At 41.1% G+C, this 23,174-nt stretch overlaps 1 protein-coding gene across 27 annotated transcripts in view; it reads right to left on the bottom strand.

Moving 5' to 3' along the window:
• The window catches only part of CLASP2 (cytoplasmic linker associated protein 2), a 265,493-nt gene that overhangs the window by 188,062 nt on the left and 54,257 nt on the right, over positions 1 to 23,174 (bottom strand). Inside the window, exon 1 of one of the 27 annotated variants that reach the window (XM_084618653.1) lies at positions 12,178 to 12,308. The exons of the other annotated variants lie outside the window; for them this stretch is intronic. Within the exon in view, the coding sequence (XP_084474779.1) occupies positions 12,178 to 12,193 (16 nt within the window). The 5' untranslated portion in view covers positions 12,194 to 12,308. Of the gene's footprint in view, positions 1 to 12,177; positions 12,309 to 23,174 lie in introns of those variants that run through there. 27 annotated transcript variants of the gene reach the window in all.

Genomic DNA, 23,174 nt, shown 5'->3' with positions numbered 1-23,174 from the left:
TCTGAGTGGCGCGAGATGGCTACACCATGTGCGCGACCCAACCGGGCACTGCTACTACAAATCTACGATTACGAGTGCAGGGCGTCAAGACACCTAAAATGGAGCACCCACAAGGACACTCCTCAAAGAAGAAAAACTGATATCCATTGCAAGCCATAGCTGTTGTGGGACATAAGTTAAGCAGGTGTCTGTATTAATTTATCACCAGCTTCCTGATTATGTTTAATTCTCATATGAAGAAGAGTGTGGGAGCAAGAGAATGGTATAATTCTTGCACTGCTTTGACAGTTATAAAAACATTTCATGTATGAAAGCATTTTCTGTTGATCTGTCAAAATTACACAATTTTGTAACAATCCCAGTAAAGAAGAAAAATCACAGTGGGTTTAACAGAAGAAATATTCTATTACATAAACTTCACGGAGGTCTGTGGGGTCCTAACAATATGAGGACGATTGGAATAGGAAGCATGTGCATGGGGGACCATGAGTAGGCTGAGAACACAAAGGAGTTGTCTCAATATAATATTCCTGCATTCTCTCTGTTTTCCAACTGCATCTTCATTGTCAGTTTCTCTTCCCCTGGATAGTTTAATGAATATTTTTCCTATGGCATATTCCTACAGTAGTTAAAGGGCTCTGCCCTGTTTTGCCTTGGTCCAGTACAAGGCACTGAAGAGAGGTTACTATCCTTTTCATTTGATGCATTGAGCACAATATCTGTCTCAGCATGGCCTACTGAAAAATCATATCAAAAATGGAGGGGGGAGTTAAAGTATGGCTTTGACTGTCTATGTGCTGCAGATCTGGAGTTCAATGCACAAATGGATTTTTCACCCATTGTTAATTACAGGCTCTGGGAAATTGCTGATGAAATACAATGTACATTTTTCCTGAACTTCACCTTGCCATGTTCATTCTTGCTTGGAGTTCTTGAGGGAGAATGACAAATTACAATACCACTGCTGGAAACACAGTTTATCAAAGATTCTTAACCCAGTTCTTTGGGGCAACTTTACTTTGGTTGGTTTGTAATAGATTTGGTAACACACTATAGTAAATATGTTCTCTCCCCCCTCCCACAGTATATCTTTAATAAATATATCCCCATCTCCTCCTCGAGTATTTCTTTGCCATATTCCAAACTACTCTGATAAACCTGGATTCAGATTTCACATAAAGATAAGCATGGCTGACACATGCCTCTTTCACCATACTTCAGTTGATTTTGACGGAATGCAGTAAAAATATGCTTTGCCTGATAACCAGGATGCAAATTTGGAGAAGTGGTTGCCACAGAGTAGTTACACAGACAACAGGAACTTGGTGAGATTAAATCCAAGTGTCAATAACAGGACCTGGCATGCTGAATCGCATCTTCCTCCCAAACTCATAAGCACCTTACCAGTACCACATGCTTATTAGCATTAAACACATCATCTCTTCTTCCTCCTACACATCCAAGCTTCAACATTCCATCACTTTTCCCTCTATAACCCTGGCAAAAAGATAACCTTTCCTCTCTGTTCCTACCAAAGAAGTCTTTCTCCATGTCATTGCTTACAAGTTTACCACACACCTACAACCCCAATTATTAAGCCTGGTAAAGAGAGTGAAGCACGTGCACTACATTCCCAAGCAACAAAAAGTTAAACCCACTGCAATTTTATGACAAAACAGTTATGTACTGTGTTCTCCTTTCTTCATCACAATAGACAATACTATTACTTTCATTCGGTCTAATCTGGGGGTTCTTTCACTCAGCACTTTCAACACACACACACACACACACACCTACCTTGTCTCCAAATCCTTCCACAAAACATCTTTACAGTCCTGCCTTTCCTCAGTCCCCAAAGCTAAAATTCCTTTTGCATCTTGACCAATGTGATCTCCTCCTCTCTTGCTTTGCCAAATGCAATCCAGCCACAGCAACTTTATTCAAAACACTGCTAAGAATCTTTCTGGCTTGTTACCCTGACAAAATATCTCATGATAAAATCAGTGTTAATATTTACAAACACAGCTTCCATAAATCATTTTTTTATTACTAAAATTACAAGATGTTTTCAACAATATCTGTGCAGACAGGCTAAATTGATCTTTCACAGCCTCAATTAATAGAGTAATTATGGACCATTTCAAAGGAGAAGTTAAATAAAATCAAACTCAAGTTTGCACAGATGCTGAAAGTGTGAACTAGCATATCAATTTATGAGTAAAAGCATTCCTCTAGTAACAAAATGAATGTTTTTGTTTCCCTTATTTTAAAGGAATATTATAGTATGAGATTTTTTAACATACACGGCATGCTAAAAAAAAAAGAAGAAGAACGAACAAGCTTGAAGAGTAATCTAATTGGCAGTTTGAAGTCATGCCACAATGAACAGTCATGTACATGTTAAAAATTGTTAACTTCCTTTGATCAATGTGGCAGATAGTTGGGAAGAGGAGAAGGAAGGAAGCCAATTTATTTTTATTCGTTTTAATTCACTTTAACTTAGGGATGGGATAAATATTTTTATTCAGTATTGGAATACCAAAATATGAATATCATATAGAGGGAAGGGCAGATTGCTATGGTGTTCAAGATATATTACAATATGGCTGTACCAACAGTTATGGCCTAATTTGCCTTACACAAGCTAGTGTGAAAAGATGTATTGCACAGACACTGGAAAATTCCAGTCCCAGCTGCAAGAACCCAAAAATTAATGTCTCATTCCCTGACTGGATAGTGAGAGAGGATGACTCATTTTAGCTAGACATCTTAAACCTTTGTAAGTATGGATCACCATCTCACCGGTTCACACCAGCACCTCCAAGAAAAGGAACAACTATGAAACCACCAAAACGAAATAGGATAAAACAACCTGTCTCCTTCAGCAGATCACTTTCCAAAAGCTGAAGACACCTGGAAAGGAGAAGACTACAGTCCTGGGTGGCCACCTGGGAGTCCTCCTTGCAACACCAAGTACCTATCTCAGACAGACACCTTTAACTGGCTCTTTCTATTTTCCAGCAATTCACATTGCCGGCTAGTGCACAAGAAAAAGACTACAGTCGTGTCCATCCGTTGCTCCACCCGTGTCTGCAGTATCAACTCCTGCTGTGAACAACAACTGAGCTAAAAGCTGATGGCTGGAGAAAGTTCTGGCAATAAGTAACACAGAGACCTTCTCTTGAGTAATGACCCAAATCAGTCAACTGATTACTCCCTGAAACTGGGTTCTTAACTAGTAAGGAAGCACACATGCTTGTGTTTTAAAGACTGTCAAAGAGTTACAGTGTATGACCTTGTTTTGTAACAGGTTCCAATCAAGATTGTAGCTATGAAGCAGAACAGGTTATTGTTAACTAAGATTTTAGAACACTGTACATGTGTATCATAGTTAATGATTTCAAGCTTCCTTTCAAGGTGTAGGTGTATACAAATATAAGAGGACACCAAGTGTGTAAGCTTCTTGAACTGTCCTCAGTCTATGCAGTCTGTCAAATGCAGGAGTGTGTCTCCGGTAGTTAGTTTTAATCTAATCCTGGGGCTAATATAATTGGAAAATAAGTTAAAAGGTTTGACTATTATAAATCCATTGGGAAGGAGACCTTGGTAAATTGGCATGTAAGTAATTAACCAAACTGTCTTGTGAGCTGGCCTGAATTGTTTTTTCTCTGTTGTGTTAACACCACCAGAGATGATGATCAGTTGGCACAAGTGAGCCCCTATTCTGAGGAACTCTTGGTCAAAAATCTAAACAAAGTCACCTTCCCCAGACAGCAACTGAGTATAAGTGTTATTTTCTATTGTGGTTGTGTAATTTAATTCTGAAAACCTGAATGGCTAATATGACCAACTGTTCTGCTTTTCTGTTTACTGAATCATAGACCAATACTATTTTTGTCTTCTTATACATCCTATACTATTAGCTCTGTTAAGGATAAAACTTCACCTTTGTAAACACAAAACATAAAACTATAGAACTAAATTAAATTTTCAACTCCTTTTTTTCCCAGGAGTTAAGCAGTCAAAATTAAAAGACCCGTAAGAAAGGTGATATGGGCCATCAGTTAAGCAGTTGCTTAATGAAGGTTTGTTTCATACCTTATCTTTCTTATACCACTCTATATACAGGGGTTTTCAGACTCAGGCCTAATCTACACTAAAAAGTTTGGCCTTATGGATATCTGGCAAAACCCTCCAAGTGTAGGTAAAGCTGATACTGGCCAAAAAAAAAAAAAAAAAAAAAAAAAGTGTTTTTGCCAATACAGATTATACCAGTTTGGTAAGCAAAATAAACTACGCCGACTAAAGCACCTTTAAACCAGTATATCTGCATCTACACGAAGGCTTTTGCCAACATACAAATTTTGCAAAAAACCCTCACACCTCTAGCTAACATTGTTATGCCAGCAAAAGTTTCTAGTCTAGACCTGGCCTAATGCACACCAGTACAATTCCCACTGAAAGATGCCGAACAGTTCAGGCTCTAGTTAACTATTCCCAAACCCAGTCCCTCTTCCCAAAAACCATCAATAGTCTAAGCTTCTCTGGGTTTGTTTGTTTAAATGAATAGAAAACATTTTAAATGTGTAATTTTTTAATTATTTGTAAAGACTTTTTTGGTTAACACATATTACCATTATTTTTAAAAATGAAAGCTAACAGACAGAAGAAAACATGCCAATGGCCGCAAAAATGCCACCATACGTGTTGCAAACTTGAGACTATTTAAATATTTATTGGTTCACAAATTACAAATACTTGTTTTAGACACACACACAGTCTTTTTTAAAAAATGTGTCTTAAGAGACTACAAGGACTTGTTCTTCAAAGGAAGCTATTACAGAATGGACCATTTTTGCTTTCCCCATAGCAACTTGTATGCTATTTTGTCTGTTTGGGGGTGGTGGGGATATTCTATAAAAGCCACACAAAATCCTGTACTCAATCCTTTAAAGCTAAAATACTTCTAAAGTAATCATGTGGTATGTTCAGTGGAGTTTATGGCTCAGACAGGCAAAGTTGTAAAGAACTTTCACACCTAAACAAGGTATTCTAAATTGACCTATATCAATAAGGACTAAGGGGTCTTACCATCTGATTATTCGATAACTGGGACACTGTATAATAATGGGGAGGCTTGTGAGCTACTCTTATTTCTTAGATCATAAACGACCAGCCTTGCCTTTACACAGCAACTACACAGCTGGTCAGAAGCAAGGCCACTTGAAACAAGTGTCACAGAAAATCCATGCTAGCGTGTGGATGTGGGTTCTCTCTCCATAGATTTGTGGAATTCCCCATGTTTTCTTCAAAATTTAACCTATGTTCCTATCCTAAAATGTTATTTAATATCAACAGCAATTTCTTCCTCAACAGATTTGCTCCTTAGTTCTGTACAGCTAGAAAGCTATTGGAGACTGAGCTGGGCCAGATTTCTCTCATCCCATTGGGGTTCCACAAATATAATCCGATGAAGTGAGCTGTAGCTCACGAAAGCTCATGCTCAAATAAATTGGTTAGTCTCTAAGGTGCCACAAGTACTCCTTTTCTTTTTGAGGGCAGAACATGGCTCATAGAAACAATTGCTGTAGATTATACATGCATCAAACAATAGCTGTCAACTTTCAGATCTCATATTGAGTTTGCAGGGTTAGCTATTCAAAATAATCAGATTATATTTTGAAAACAGAGTAAATTTCATATGAAAGTCACTAAAAGAAACAGCAATGCCCCAAACACCATTTTGACTGTTATTTTGCACTTAAAATCTAAGTTTCTTGTCAGTCCTAAAAAGGACTATTAAACAGGATTTACATTCTGCCTTGGTGAGATTGCAGGTAGAAACACTAGCTCTAGAAAAGTCTGAACTGCCCCATTTTACATAATGAGTGTTGACTTTGTTACCTCATAATAACCATTTAAAACTCAAAATTAGCTATTTCACTGCTGGTAATCTCTGCTAGAGGTATCTAGATGGTATGCATCAGTGTGGCTAAATTAATTGAAAAAAATGTTTCTCTGGAATAAGGTAAATTTTAAAATACAAATATAGAGAATGCTGTAACATGTACATGGTGTGCCCTCAATCCCCCTTCCCCCCAAGTACTCTGGAAAGGAAGAAGATCATCTAAGAGCACTATAAACTTGCCAGAAGGAGGGGATGGAAAGAGGTACAGGAATTACAAGGTCTCTGCAGGAAAATTTTGAGGAGGAAAACAAAAGCTGTCAGGGTTGAGGTTGTTTGTTTTTTTAAAAAACGACAAGATCAAAATATATAAATTTTATTTAGAAGTTATTCAAATACATAGTTTTTGAAGGAAGTAGTTTTTCGTATGTGCTTTGAGTTAATTTGCTTTAAAAATGCTGCAGATTTCTCCCAATTCCAGTTGCCCTAGTTTTATATCACCCCTTACATATTGTACTAGAGAGAATAATTAAACGGCTCCAATTATAATAGATAAAAGCTTAAAAATTAAGTAGGCCCTACCTATAGGAGATGTATTTTGTGTGAACCATTTTCTATTCTGCTCTAATATCCTCAACTATTTTTTTTTTAATTAAAAGAGTGAGATGCAGAGCGAAACAGATTTTTTCCAAAGTTTTTGAAAATTAAAGCTTTGAAATAAACATGGATGTTTTAAGGCTAGAAAAGATGCTAAATAAGGTGAGGCAGAAATTAAAAAATTTTCTCCCCATATAATTTGGCCTAAATTTTCAGAAGTGACTAGTACTTTTCAATGCCCAACTAGACTCACCTTAATGTGGCCTGATTTTCAGAGGATGAGTGTTCAGCGCAATGAAAAGGCAGACTAGAAAACTGACAGCAGAAACAAGGATTTGCCAGAATATTTTAGAAACCTCTAGTTCGGTCAGGTTCCACTGTGTTTAAAAAAACAAAACAAAACACTTAGGAATAAGAAAGATGCTGACTACTCTTATATTCTAGCCCTGTGCTCTTTGCAACATTTCTAGAAGAGAGGTTCCTCAGCACATGCCGTTCTGTCCCACCGGCCTTTCTCTCAACATACATACTGGTAAGTGTTCTTCTTGCTACACAACTTGTAAATTTACCCTCTGAATGAGACAGTTAAGGACTTGAGAATAGGGGAAATTTTTCAAACAAAGCCACAGAATTAACTGAGGGATTTCCCCCCTATTTTTATCCTTTTTATTTATTTAAATACAATTCCTGTGCAACTTAGTGTTTCCATAGATAGGAATAAGTAGAATTTGTGATAAAGAATTAAGCGTTTAATTCACTCATCAAGAAATCTTATATTTAAAACATTACATATACACACCAAAATCAATAATTTTGAATTAGTCTAATTCCACAAAGATTGTTTACACTTTTATAATATTCTGAATAATTTCCCTCACTGTATCATGAAATACAAATGTTTTAAGCCTGGAGCTATGGGAACTTGTCAGAATACATTTTCCTTTTTCTTCCAGTTACTTTGCTACTCAGGGTATAATTATTAATTACACATAAAAAATTAGAAAAAGGAAGAAGTTACATTCATATTAATATTTGTAAATGGATATGCTTATTTGTTCAATAATTATTTCTAACTAAAATTTTAGCTCAATAAATCTTCATACTCCCTTTGGTCTCGTTTACACCACACTTTTTTCCTTCAAGTTCTTACACTGTTGCTAACCCCTGTGCAGCTACATTGCTGGCAGCAATTGTAGGTGCCCTAGTATAGTCAAGGTGCCAGCAGCAACCAGCATTCCAATCATCATAAGATCCTTGTTCCATTAGAGTCAATGGGAGTTTTTCTTCTAACCTGTACTCGAGCAGGATCAAACCTGATGTCATCCAGACTTGCCCTGCAGCTCCAGACAGGATGGTTAAAATGCCAGCCACCTTGGAGCCTTTTACAACGTTAGTGCTTCCAGCATTGCTAACACTGAGGGAGCTGCAGCAGTGGTAGCAATGGAAGGATATTTTAGGGAAAATACTAGTGTGTAAGCACAATTAACACGTGTGGGGCGGGGTGGCGGCGGAGAGCGGGGTAGGGAACATCATGTTTATAAAAGAACTGAACTGAAGTGGGAATTTTCTGATTTATTTCCATTATCTGCAATATTTTTTTTAGAAAGTGAGCTGGGGCTGGTCCTTAGCAACATAGCTATGTCCCATAAATATACTTTAGTACAAGCATGAAGAAGAGATTATTACACCCCTCTTTCACATAAAGTGAACTCTGTTGTCTGGGAACTGACTTCTCTCCCAATGAAATAACTTCTAGGCTATGTCCATTTTTGATGTGCATTCCCATTGGATGCTTTTTAAAAATTCCAATAAAATCTTCAAATATATGTAAAGCTACATAAATCTTTAATGTAAAATATTTACAACCAGAAATAAAATATCATTAAACTGTACAGCATCCAAGTTTTACAGAAAGCAGTAAATAAGATTAAGGACTTACTAAAGTCACTGCTGTTTAAGAAAGAATATCAGGATACAGTAAGATAAGAGATAAGTGCACTTGTGCTCTAGGATTACGTATGTATTAATACAATAATATTTTTGAAAGTAGGGGAAAGCATAAATTGTTACATATATTTCAAGTATATTTAGTTAGATTTAAAGGTAAATTTCCATATTCCCCAAACCAATTGTGCATGAACTTACTTTATACTCAGAGTTCATACATTCTGGCATGTGACAACTGACAAAAGTTAACACTGAAGTATCTTGTAAGTAAGATGGAATTCTACTATGAAATCCCATTGATCAGCAGATACATTTCCCCTTATATTTTAATTCTTTTGTGTAGCACAACAAAAGTAAAGTATAATAAAAATACATTAGAGTGGACAAGTGCGTTCTCTCACAAATCTGATTATGTTTTTAGATAGTCCTCAATGCCCTAGGTCTGTCAGTACAATATGTTTGACCTATTATCTGAGGAAAATCAGAGTGTGGCTTTAATCCCCTCCCCGCTTTCACAGATCTAATTTTATCTGTGAATGAATTTTTATCCATATCCCAATTTTTCTGTTCAAATCTGAGCAAGGCAGCCCAGTGCCTTTGAAATGACAAAAACTACTGCACTAATTAGCAGCCAATATTGTGACAAAATCTTGACAAAACCACTGAAGTACAAACTAGGAAGAAGGGTGTGTACCACCCTAAATTGATGATGTAGTACACAACAAGTATATTAGCTACATACTAAAAGCCCTAATCTGGTTACCAGCAGATAAAGACAGCTGTATTATCCTCTTCAAGCAACAGCTCACAAGAAATCCAGTGCCAAAAACAGTTCTTGACTTATTCTCCTCAGCAGCCTCAGAATCTGATTTGCAAAGCAATCATGCACCTACAATCACCTAAATATGTGAAATGCCTTCAGAAATAAGACACATTATTGTCATGTTGGCACTCTTTCCATACACTGAAAATTGAAACATTTATGTTGTCTGAGATATACTGTAATTTTTTTTTTTAGATTTGCATACAAACAAAACACTGGAGAGCTTGAGACAACTGACCTGAAAATAAATAAAAACCCCTAACTCTCCCCCACATCCATTACGGTGATTAAAACTGTAAATGCAAATAAGATTATAGCTCAAAATTTAGTAATCACATATTTTAAATATACCTTTCTGTCTGTATTCTGGGCAAAACTGCAGAATTGCCAAAAACCTACTGCAATAAGCCAGACTGCCCACCAAAGATTCATTTCTGAAATACCAGTATCCCAAATAAAATTTGTAAGATAATCACCTTATCTTTACAATGTATCTATAGCTGAACTTTAATGTCAGATATCGCAGGGTTTGCTTTTAATCCAATTTGAAGCTGATTCAACAGTACAAATTCAGGACAGTGAATTTAATAAATATTCTCTGTATTTGTAGAACATTTTCCAGAATTTTAACATAGATCTTCACAAATTTCAAATAAACAAAATCAATATTCCGACTGACTTAGTGAAATATATTTCCTTCTCTTTCTTGCAAAAGAAAAAAAGTTTATATTCTGTAGCATGAGGATTTAAAACCAGGATTACATTTAGTTTCTTAAAAATATATTCGAAGTGTTTACTAGCCCGTAGGCACAAGTTATCTAGAACACACAAAATCAACATGGCAAAATCTAAATTTAAATTATTAAAAAGGATCAAGTTGACTGCACAGTTACTAATGTTTTCTTTATCCTAATCATTCCACTATGCAATATCAGAAGACTGAATTCCTCATAAACGTATGAAGCAGTAGATTTAAGCAAGACAAACTGCTACATAATCATCCTACACATTGTTAATTGTATCTGACATTATTGTTCAAAGCTCCTACACAGAATGTCAGCTGCCTGCTTGAACAGTACTTTGTTCTTAGTTCTTGTGTTAATGACTAATGAATTTATACAGAAAAGAGCTCCACAACAACCCCCAACTCTATAAACCTGCATTCATCATAGAGCTGCAAAAATCCTGTAGCCTTGTTGAGGGAATATGGTTATTTGTTAACATGCTCCGGCTTGTGCCCTTGAACTATAAGTTACCACAAACCATTTTTATAATATGCATGAGAGATACCTTACATGAAAAACAAATATAATTAAAGGTACATCATATAAAAACCTGAGTGAAACGGTTTACAATCTGAGTTCCATAAATAAAACCATGGTCTTTTTCTGAGGAAAATAATGGAGCTTGCCGGTGTTACAGAGAAGAAGTAAAACAACAGTGTTTAAAGGTCAAAATCAATTTGAATCAATGGTGTGGGGACGGAGGGAGAGGAAGTGTCCCTCATGCTCAAGAAAAAAAAATCTAACAAGTGTAACTGGAATAGTTTTTCTTTTATGTTAATAAGTAATAGACAATATTTCTAGAAATATAATACAGCCATTTTAATTACTATTCTGATTGCAATACTGTACTAGCTGAAAAGGTGAATATCAAAAAGCTCAAATTCTACAGAAAACTTTCAGGGTGACTTAGAAAAGGAGAACATCTCTTTCAGGATTCACATGTAGATGTTTTAGCAAGGTTAAAGTATAAGCTTGTCTTCTAAGACAATTTTTTAAAAGTATACATATGCATATTCACACATAGAAGCACATAAATATTTAAATTAAATTAAATTTGAGTATTGAGATATAAAAATCTATTGTAAGTCAGATAAGCCTTTTAAAAGTCTGTCTGAACAATCAGAAGAAGGTTACCAAGGCTATCCAATTATACAAGCACCTGAGGAAAAACTGCAAAAGTAAACAAAGCCAAGCAATGCCACATTTTTATCCACATGCACTATATCAAATCAAAGTATAACCAACTTATTGCATCTTTCTTGTAATACTGGTCCATTCATAATGGTTTATGTAACAATGCTATTGTAGCTGAAGAAAATACAGCAGCACTTGCCACTTATTTCCTGTATTTATATCTTAGCTCTAAAAGTAAACCATTGGTTTGGTTACGTTTTTTTCTTCTCCTTTTACATGTTTTTTATTAACACAGTAGATTCAGCAGATGTCACCCAGTTCTGTTAAGATAAACACTTAGGTAGTAGCATTTTTTCTATTTGTTGAACAGAACTGTCAACACAAAATGCACATGGGAAACATTTAACCTATTTAAAATAACTATTCCAATTACAGAAAATGCCACAAAAGTCCAAAGACCTGATTTTACAATAAGAATTTACCAAAATATTTTATTAAGGTTAAAATTTTTAGTGTCTAAAGAAACCCTTTAGGTGTTTGTATTATCCTGCATGATGGGACTTCAGCTGATGCTAAGCACATCAGGATAAGATGTCAACCTGCATACTGAAGACTTTGATGCACTTAATACGGTCAAACCTTGCTTCAAAAGAATCGGGTTTTGCTTCAGAAGCTGTCTTCTCACTATAAAGCATTTGGATATTTCCCCATCATTTACATACACACAACACATCCTCTTCAGCCCCATTCCCCCCAACCACCACACAAAATAATGACATACTTAAGTATTTGGCTTGCAAATCAAATGGTTATTCTCTATTTTATCAGTTTAAATATACTAAAAATGGCAAAGCTACAAAAAACAATCAGTCCACAGAAAACATACATTAGTATTTGTCCAAAATATTTTAAAGATTAAAAGGTGGTTTCAGCTCACATAAGCATACACAAAAAGTGGACATGTATAACCATAAAATCTTACTCACCATCCCCAACAGCCATTATACAATTTAGATGCTACTTGGAGCTTTCTGAATGAACCAACAGATCAGGTAACGGCAACTATCTGAGTGACTGTAGGTGCCTGCGCCACCCTCAATCCAGTGCAGCATAAAGACAGAGTACTGTGTGACCCTGTCAGATCTGCAGCTCTATGCTGCAATAGCCAACAGCTGCTACACCATTTCAAAATACAAGTCCTATCTCTTGCAGAAAACCGCTTTCAAACTAGCATATCCACTATCATTCTATCTTAAACAATAATGGTGCACAGACTGGTAGATTTCGGTTCTTTTTTTCCTCCACTATACGAAGGGTCTGGCCTGTTTTTTATTTAAATAAATCTCTCATAGCCAATGAACGTTGTCCCATAGAAAGCATTTAATGCAATCATCAAAACACAAGGCATGTGTTCAGTAATCACTTTCTGCATCTACTCCCTAAAGATGCCTTTGCACTCAATGACCATCACATGATCTGATGGATTATCTGATTTGCAGCTTTTAAAAGGCATTCTTATGCCTTTATAATTATCTTTTACTATTTACAAATAGAAAACAAGAAGCACACAAATAATATTCCAAATCTTCTCAATTAACCTCTTATTGTGTAAAAATATTTTGGTTGCTGTAAACAAATCACGTCAAAGGCAGTTTGTCAAAGGCTTTTCTGTGTGCACAAAAGCTGTGTCACATTAAGCAAGAATTGCTTCTGGTGGAGACAGACAGAAATTCAATTAACCATGCAGCTGCAGAGAGTCTGTAATATACCTTTTGTCACAAAGAAACAAAACAGTTTTATTTTCCAGTACCATACAGACAGACAAGTGCTTCGTAGCAGAAAAGATCAAAAATGCATACAAATCTGCCTCCATGCAGGAAGAACATAGCTATTTGTTTCCTTATTTACAAGGACGCCACTTCATGCTACTCAACTACATACAAAGAAAAAACAATCTGATTTTTATATAAAATTTGTGCCCAAAAAAGTGATACAAGGTTCTTCTAATTTGATATTGAAGTCCCTTTATTAAAATAGGCATTTTTAAGATGACAACTTGCAAACTTTTTTTTTTTTTTTTAAAGCAAACTGCTTTAAGAGATATATGCACAATAATTTAATTTGGGGCATTCAAATCTACTTGAAACTTAAGAAAATCTTTCCCTTTCTTTTCAAATGAGACCTGCAACAGATTGCTCGCTCCCACTTGATACATATAGACTACAACGGTGTCGTATCTACCAAAGAAGTCTACTGGAAAAGTGAGTTATTTCCACTTATTGTCCTTAGTTATTTTTTAATATTCTTACATTCCATATTACATAATATAAGAATACAGGTATAAAGAGTGTAATATTGTAAAAAAGTAATAAATGTGTAAGTAGTTAAAAGGTACATTCCCTATATTTTTTTAAACAAAAACTGACCCCAACACCCAATTTGTTTCCTATGGCATGGCAGACAAACCTGAAAGAAGAGGTGCTTCAAGTGTAATATGCATTTAACTGTGGAATAATTTTAAATATCTCAAATATGAAGGGAGGGGCACTGATTTACTAAGGACAGTTCTGAACAATTTTAATTAAAATTACATCAGTGAGAGATGCAGGTATTCAGCAACGCTGGAAGAAAAAAAATTCAGACCAAGAGTCTTTTTTTATATTTTGTCACAGGGTTACATTAACCTGTCTCAGCTAATGTCTTGCTGATCAATAGTTTTTGATGCCTAAAACTATTAGCTAGCTAGGACAACAACAATGAATACTAAAAATCACATGACTACCTCTTGGCCACTTGGATTGTGTTTGCTAGTCATAAAATGAATGTAATAATTTATACCACACATATAGCCATGACAGTCTCAGCAAATGCCTATATTTCCCAAACCTTTATATAAATGCATTTTGTACCACATTTGGGAGCTTTGCAAATATCAGTAACATCAATGCTTCCACAGCAACTATACTTACATGGAGACAATAGAGAGAAACACAGGAAAAGATTAAAAATAATCAAAATAAGTGGCAAAACAAACATATTTGTGATGTGGGATACTATAAAGTTTTTATTGACACTTGTTCGGAAAAACCTATATAAACTCATCCATCGCCTCTCCACTCATATCTGTCCTAAAATTGTAATACAGAAAGCTTTAAACACACCACCTCATACTATCACATTTTATTTTTATAAAATGGGCATTATGAGTGGAGACATGCTCTTAAGTGGGATAACTGCAAAGATTGTGTCTAGACAGCCAATTCAGATTACCCTCAAATCTTTTCGCCCACTGAAGAGGAGAAAGAAATAGAGAACGTTAAGTTTGGAGTTGTTTTTTTTTAAATTACTTTTACTTTAATTCCCTCTTCTCAGCATTTACATTTCCCAACTAGAAGTCTGTCAGATCCTCAAAGAAATCACATTTACAAACCTAAGCCAGCAGAACAAGTGTTCTAACAGCTCTAGTGTTGGCTGTCGCTCCTGTTTCCATGGAAATGGTCAATTATTCGCTGAAAATGGGGAGGTGCTTTAAATCACCTTCTCCAGCTTGAAGCGATACAACATCGATTTCCATGGGAATGAAGGAGAGTAAAAGCTGGCAGTAAACCTATGAGTTGGTATAACTGAAAAAATTTATACCACCATAGTATTAAGCACAAAACTGCAATATTAATACTACAAATGTAAACAAAAACCCAAATCACAAAGGTAAAGGTTTTCATAGTAGCTAATTCATCCTTATTATACATGCTGCAGAAAAGATGCCTATTTCTATCACCTACCAAATAGCTGACTGACAGAAGACAGGAAAGAAACCACTGAATGATTGCAGTACTACTGGAGGCATAGCCAGGAAAAGAAAAGCTCAGTTGAAGACAGAATGAATGGTACAACATCAGTTAAGGTTGGAGACAAGTGGGATCAAGACCCTTGATAAAAGCAAAAACACTATATATCTCTGCCTTGGCTCTCTTGCCTATGCAAGACCTTTCATTCTTCCCTTCCTTCCCTTGGCTTTTGAGACTCCGTTCCAATTATTGCTGCTTCACTTCCCATTTCAGTGGGTCCTCCTCAGCTCTCTCACCTCACGAGGATCCCACATAATTCTGTCCGTGGTCCACTCCTCTTCTCCTGCTACATCCTTTCCCTTAGTGATTTCACCTCGTCACATGTCTGATTGTTGCCTTTATGTCATTAAACTTGTCATCATCCTCCTAACTCTCTCTTTCCAAAAGCCCCTGTCTTGGCTTCTATATAATTCTTCTGAATCATAGCATCAATTTAAAGTTGACAAAACCAGAACTTCATTTATCCACAAAACTCTCTCTGCCTCTCTTTACCATTGACTTCACCACAACACCCATCCTTGAAGTAGAAAAGATGTGGATTGAAATTATATAGGTTATTCAGTGCAAGAGCATGTGAGAACACTTATGCTGGAATCAGAGTGGCTCGTGTCAACACAGACTAGTACTGAAATAACTAAGTAATTTCACACCTTTTGTTATTCTGGTGCAAATTTTTGTGTAGACCAGGCCTCAGATTACTTTTTTAGGCTAGTATTTGGGTTAGGGTGGTTGAAACTGATGTTATCAGATTTTTGCTTTGTTTTTTGTTCTTTTTTTGGAAGGACAGGGAAACAACGTGATAGGGCAGGAGATGAAAGAGAGTTCACATCCACAGCAAAATTATTTTATGTCAGCTCTAACTCTGTTTTTTCTTATTCAATGCAACAGAGATGTTATTTGGTAGAAACACAGCCCCTAAGGTTTTAAAAGGGAAAAGACTGGGGTTATTTATTTGGCTTGTTTACGGTTTGATAAAGAAGGCCTGTAACATTTTTGAAAAAAAGTTCAGAGGTTCTTAAAGCAAATTTAATTCTACTTTGTTCTTTAAGATGTGGTGTTCATGTCATTCCAATACCCATCCTTCTACCCCCTGTTGGAGCAGCCAGCAAGAAGGAACTGAGGGGATGGCGGGTTGACAGGGCCCTATATCCAGCGCCATAAAGGCGCAACCCCAGGGGGTGCCTGAGCCAATGTATAGTGCTAGGGGAAAAACTTTCTGGCTGCTGTGCACGTGGTGCATGCATACCTAATTGGAATGTACATGACCACCACATGAACACTCAAAGAACAGTTACGAGAAGGTAAGTAACCGTTTTTTAATGCTTATGCACCTTGGTGAAGGATTTTGAGATCCTATGGATAGCAAATGCTATATGAGTGCAAATTATTACATTCCTTTCAACTCTGTCATCATGGAGGCAAAATCTCTGCATTAAATATGTACTTCAGCATATTTCTGGTCATGCCCAAATGTTTTCTTCTCAGTTTAGCAGGATTCAGTACTCTGCCGGATAAGGTCTGAGCTTAACCTAGTCCTTACAGAACACCGTGTACAGAAGCTCAGAAGTTAGTGCCTTGAGCTCCAACACTCTGCTGACTGATGTTATCGCTACCAGGAATGTCATCTTGTATGAGAGATACAGCAAGGAACATGGCTCCAGCGGTTCAAAGGGCAGCCCCATCAGTCTGGAAAGGACCAGGTTAAGGTCCCAGGCTGGGACAGGCTGTTGTGCATGAGAGTAGGAAACGTTAGGAAACAACTCACCATCGGGTTGACAAAGTCCGACCGACCCTCCACGCCTGAATGGAAGGCCGAGGTAGCGGGCAAGTGTACCTTTAATAATGACAGGGTAAGCCCTTTCTGTTTGAGGTGGAGAAGGTAATCTAATGATAGGTATAGATGCTAGAATTGAAGATGGAAGGTATTGTGAAGACCAAACTGAGAATCTCTTCCACTTGGCCAGGTTTCCTACTACCAAGGAGGACTTGTTTGGCTGGGTCCGAACATACAAGCTTCGTTGGATTCAGCAATGGAGCTTCCAAGCCATTAGGTGCAGCAATTCAAGGTTCAGGTGCTGGAGACAGCCATGATCCTGACTTATCAAATCCGGGAAGAATGGCAAGGTGATTGGGGCTTCCATGGACATTTCCAGGAAAGACATGTACCAGTGTTGACGGGCCCAGGATGGAGCTATTAATATCACCGAGGCCTTGTCCCTCCAAACCTTGAGGAGCACTTTGCGAACCAGAAATTGGGGAGGAAACGTGTACAAGAGATGTCCGTTCCAGAGAAGGAGGAACGTGTCCATGATGGAGCTTGGGCTGTCATTCAAGAAGGAGCAAAACTTCAGGACCTTCCTGTTGCGTTGCATGGCAAACAAGTCTATCTGGGGAAACCCCCACTCTTGGAAGACAGTGTTCACGACATCCAGGCGTAAGGACAGATTTGTGGCCATGAAAGGACCTGCTGAGACAGTCCGCCAACTCGTTCTGTACTTCGGGGAGGTACAATGCCTCCAGGTGTATTGAGTGAGTTATGCAAAAGTCCCACAGTCTGAGGGCTTCCTAGCACAGGGGAGAGGAACGTGCATTCCAGTCTGTTTATATAAAAAATTGCTGTTGTATTGTTTGTCATAACCGATACACACTTCCCTTCCAGATGAACTTGGAATGTTTGGCATGCTAGGTGGACCGCTCTCAGCTCCCTGATGTTGATGTGAAGTGAGAGCTCTGCCTGAGACCAGAGGCCCGGTGTCCTGAGGTCTCCCAAGAGTGCATCCCACCCCAACGCTGACACGTCCATCACCAGTGAGAGGGCTGGTTGTGGTCTGGTGAAGGGAACCCAGGCGCACATGGCTTGTGATTCAAGCCACTGCAGGAGGGACTCGAGGACAGGACATGGTAGAGTGACAACCTCGTCTAGACCATCCCGAACCAGGCAATACACCGAGACCAGCCACGCCTGAAGAGGCCGGAATCTCAGCCTGGCGTGTTCTACTACATAGCTATAAGCAGCCATGTGACCCAGAAGCTTTAGGCAATTCCTTCCTGTGGTGGTAGAGAACTGCCTGAGGCTTTGAATGATGTCACCCAGGGATGGGAATCACAATTCCGGGAGGTACCCCACGGCCTGTGTAAAGTCCAATACGGCCCCTATAAACTCTATCTGCTGCACAGGGTATAGGGTTGATTTTTGTACATTCAGAAGGCGGCACAAGTCATAGAAAGTAGCCCTTATGAAGCTGACTTGTGCCTGCACTTATGCCCTGGAGCGGCCCTTGATTAACCAGTCATTGAGGTACGGAAGATTTCCACACAACGCTTGTACAGGAACACAGCCACAACTGCCATGCACTTGATAAATACTTGAGGAGCCACCAACAGGCTGAAAGGGATGACTGAACTGGTAATGATTGTGGTTCACCATGAACCTAAGGTACCTTCTGTGGGACGGCATGATTGAAATATGAAAGTAAGCATCCTTCAAGTCGAGGGCAGCATACCAGTCCCTGGATCCAAGGAAGGGATAATGGAGACCAAAGAAACCATGCGGAACTTCAGTTTCTCCATGAACCTGTTGAGATGTTGCACGTCTAGGATGGGCCTGAGGCTGCCTTTGGCTTTCGGTATTAAGAAAAACTGGGAATAGAAGCCCTTGCCCCTTAGCGCCTGAGGAAACTCTGCCACTGCCCCCAGCATTGGAAGTGAGTGCACCTCCTGCGCAAGGAGTTGCTAGTGAGAAGGGTCCCTGAAGAGGGACGGGGAAGTAGGGGTGGAAGGGCAGAAGGGTATAGAATTGGAGGGACTATTCCCTTTCTACTGTGCAGAGTACCCAGCGATCTGATGTAATACGGGCCCACGCAGGGTAGAAAGGGGACAGCTGGCACAAAAAGGTAAGGCGGGATGGATCCAGTATCCAGACTGGCACGTCGCCCCTGGGCACATCTTCAAAAGTTCTGCTTCTGGCCAGAGGACTGCTTTGTCTGACCAGAGCCCTGGCCTGACAAAGGATGAGGCCTCCTTCTATTGTTTCTATTCCTCCTGTGGAAGAAGTCTTGCTTATTTTGCTGCTGGTAAAAATGAGGCAGGGACTGCGGCTTAAAGTGTTTCCTTTGATTAGCCGGAGTATGAAGGCCGAGGAACTTGAGGGTGACCCAAGTCCTTCAGGTTATGGAGCCAGGAGTCTGTTTTCTCTGAAATCAGGGCCGAACCCCCAAAGAGGAGGTCCTGTATTGTCTGCTGGACCTTGTAAGGAAGACTAGAGACCTGGAGACAGGAGCTCCTTTTCATGGCTATCCCTGAGGCCACAGTGTGGGATGCTGAGTCAGCCACATCAAGGGCTGCCTGCAGCAAAGCATGGGCAACCAGTTACCCTTCCTCCACAAGTGAGGAAAACTCCACCCTAGAGTCCTCTGGTAACAGCTCCGCAAACTTGGCCATCGCTCTGCAGGTGTTGTAGGTGTACCTGCTGAGGACAGCGCGGCGGTTAGATATATGGAGCTGGATACATTTTCGTCCCAAAGAGGTCCAATTTTTTTGCTTCCCAATTTTTTGTGGACAGGTGTTCGCACTCCCTCTCATTTGCCGCAGTCACCACTAGGGAGTCCGGCCGGTTGTGTTCCCTGTAAGCTGCATGCTTGGGCCGCTGCCCATGAGAGAGTCAAATGCCGCCCAGCTGATTAGCAGAGCACACACAGCTGGCACCATGTGTTCAGGTGCTTCTTCCCCCCACATTCCTCTGTCCTGCAGCTGCTCCCAGGACCTTCCTGCTGGCTGTGCACAGTGGGGGAAGTAGAGGGGAGGCACTGATGTCAGTGTGTCCTTCTTCCCCCACCCCTGCACCCTATCTCTGCAGGGCAGGGAGAGGGGACAGCCTGGCTCAAGACTCAGAGCTGCTGTGGTGAATGCTGAGTGACTGAGCGCCTTTCTTAAAGAGGCAGTGCACTGTTTGAGATTTCCCCAGTAGCGTGCCCACACAGTCTCTGGGTCACGCACGCACACAGGGTCTCTGCACATACACACCCACCACACGCACATACACACCCACCACACAGAGTTTCTTTCACACTCACCTCCAACCACATACTTGTATTATTATCGTTGTTACTTCTCGGTACTTCCTGCAATGCACAAATATTCTTTGTAATTTTATTCTTTCGAAGTGTGTTACTTTCGTGTTTTGACTGGTCTATGCATTTCATAATTTTTATTTCTTTTACACTTAAATTTAATTTTCAGTAGTAAGTTCTAAAATACCTAACCTGTCCTGGCTAGAGTAATTATCCCAATGGCAACTTTTTTAAAATATACATTAATTCTAGGGTTTTTGTTTCTACTGGTGTCGCACATCTGGACATACCTTGATGCACATAAAATGTATTCCACACATGGATGGAAAAAATTAGAGGGAACATCGCCGGCAGGGTAGGTGGGTATAAAGGTACTCACAGCCTCTAGAACAGTGGTCTCCAACCTTTTTACGCCCCAGATCGCTTTTTCAATTTAAGGGCAACCCAGGATCTACCCTTCCCCTTCCCTGAGGCCCCGCCCATTCAATCCTTCCCTCTTCCCATCGCTCGCTCACCCCCACCCTCACTCACTTTCACCAGGCTGGGGCAGGGGGGTGGAGTTTGGGAGGGGTCGTGGGCTCTGGGCTGGGGCCCAAGGGGTTTGCAGTATGGGAGGGGGTTCTGGGTGCAGAAGGGGGTATGGGGTGCAAACTCTGGGAGGGTGTTTGGGTGCAGGAGGGGGTGCTGGGGCAAAGGTGAAGAAGGGTCAAGGCTGGGGCAGCAAGGTCAGGGTGCAGGAGGAGGTATGGGGTCAAGGCTGGGGCAGTGAGGTCAGGGTGCAGGAGATGTGCTGGCTCTGGGAGGAGGCTCAAGGTGCAGGAGGGGGTTCAGAGTACAAAAGGGGGTATGGGGTGCTGGATCTGGGAGGGCGCTCAGGGTTGGGGTGCAGCCTCCCGCCGGGCGGCACTTACCTCGGGCAGTTCCCTGTCAGCAGCGCAGTGAGGCTAAGGCAGGCTCCCTGCCTGCCCCGGCCCCACACTGCTCCCGGAAGGGGCCAACGCGCCCCTGAGGTCCCGGGGGAGAGAAGAGTGGGGGACAAGGGGCTCTGCGCACTGCCCCTCTTTGCAGGCACCGCCCCCAAAGCTCCCATTGGCCACAGTTCCCCATTCCCAGCCAACGGGAGCTGCGGGGTTAGTGCTTGCATGCAGGAGCAGCGCAGGGAGACCCCTGCCATGGGGTGTGCTGGCTGCTTCCAGGAGCAGCGTAGGGCCATGGCAGGCACGGAGCCTGCCTTACTGGCAGCCCCACTGCACTGCCGCAGCCAGAGATCACGATCAACTGGGAGACTCCCCATGAAAGACCAGCTGGTCGCACTCGAAGGGTTGGCGACCACTGCTCTAGAGGGAACAAAGTACTTTCACTCATTTCTCTTTGCAAAGAGGCAGGAGTCTGCCAGAGAGTTTTAGTGCTGTCACTAATTGTTTTCATAACAGGAGGGACCCAAAAAGGCCAGTTTGTCGACCACAGTGTCCGATGCCTCCACCACTTCCTCAGCCTGCATTGCCAGGTTCTGTGCCACCCTCCTGAGAAGTTGCTGGAGCACTCTGCTATCCTCCAGAGCAGGGGCCGTTGACATTCCTGCAACTGCCTCACTGGGAGAGGACGAGGCGCTGGCTACAAGCGGGTCCTGTTCCCTGCCCTGGGCACCGAGGGGATCTCAGGGCACTCAGTGTTCCGGTGCGGCCCCTCGTGCCAGAGCTGGCGCAGTTGATGGCAACGACGTCCGAGCCAGCTTGGTTGATGTGGACGCTGGTATCAATGTAGGCGTTGCCAACTGCGTTGGTGCCAGTGCAGTAATATCCTGGTCGCGCCGGGATGGTGGAGCAGAAAAAGCAGCTGACGCAACAGAAGCCGACTTGAAGTAGGACTGTTGGCTCTGGCGGAAAGCCCCGGGGGTCCAAAAAGGCCACTGAGCAGGGGGCTACCACTGATTCGGCCACGGAGCCAGCTGGTGTCATCTCCGCCTGTCCAATCTGGAGCTCCTGCTTCTCCTGGATATGGATTGAAAGGACTCCACTTCCAGTTGTGAGGACTCTGTACAGGAGGACCAGGAAGGAGCGGTGCCACTCCGTTCCGGAAAACGTCATCTAGGGTTAGGTGACCGATGAGGCTCTGCCGTGCATGTGCTCGTCAATGGCACCGGAGACTGGGGCCGAGGGAATGGCAACTGGCGCAGAATCGTTGTGGGTTTACCCCTGGAGGGCACCGGGGACCTCACGCCCTGTCCCATTTCAGACCAGGAAGGGGAGGAGGGCAGCACCGTGAGGGCGATAAGGTCTCTTGCCACCTTGAATGCCTCCGGCATGTATAGTATCCATAGATCACAACCCTCACTGACCAGTGAAAGATTGGGGGCCTGGACTCGACTGGTCCCACGTAGGGGCAGGAGTCGACGTGACCCTTGAAGCCGAGACCGAAGTCGCGCAGCCCGACATGGGTCTCAGGGCGGCGGGCTCCTTTTGCGCCCATCTGGGCATAGGGCAGCAACCCCTTTCAGGTCTATTTTTCTTATGAGGCACCGGTGAATGTGAGCAGTGCTAGCTCCTGTCCTGTCGGTGCCGAGGGTCTCTACTCGAGTCCTTCCTCGGCACCGATTCACACGTCAGCAGGGCCAGTGCGCTCCACACAGATGATGAGATGCTCGGGGTTGGCTCCAATTGCAGACGGAGAGCTGCCTCCGTGAGGATTAACTTGAGACACTGATCTCTCCCCTTCCGTGTCCTTGGACAGAAACTTCTGCAAATTTTGCAGCATTCTTTTTGATGAGCTTCCCCCAAACACTTTAAACAAGAAGAACGGGGGGTCGCTCTTGGGCATAAGCTTGCCACTGGCTTCGCAGGGTTTACAACCCAGAGACCGAGGCATGCCCTGGTACCAGGAAGAAAGTGGAGGCAAACCCCCAAATGAAACTTGTATGTAAAACTACCCTCTACTATATCAACTAACTATATACAAGAATGAAATTTCAACTACTAGAGAGATGCCTACCGAAGTAAGAGCAAGCATTCCGGCTAACCATCATGGGAGGTAAGAAGGAAATGAGGGCGTGGCGGGTCAGCAAGGTCC

The sequence above is a fragment of the Lepidochelys olivacea genome (assembly GCF_965140295.1).
Source record: "Lepidochelys olivacea isolate rLepOli2 genome assembly, chromosome: 2".
NCBI classification, from domain to species: domain Eukaryota; kingdom Metazoa; phylum Chordata; order Testudines; family Cheloniidae; genus Lepidochelys; species Lepidochelys olivacea.
This window is presented reverse-complemented; position numbering and strand designations above follow the sequence as displayed.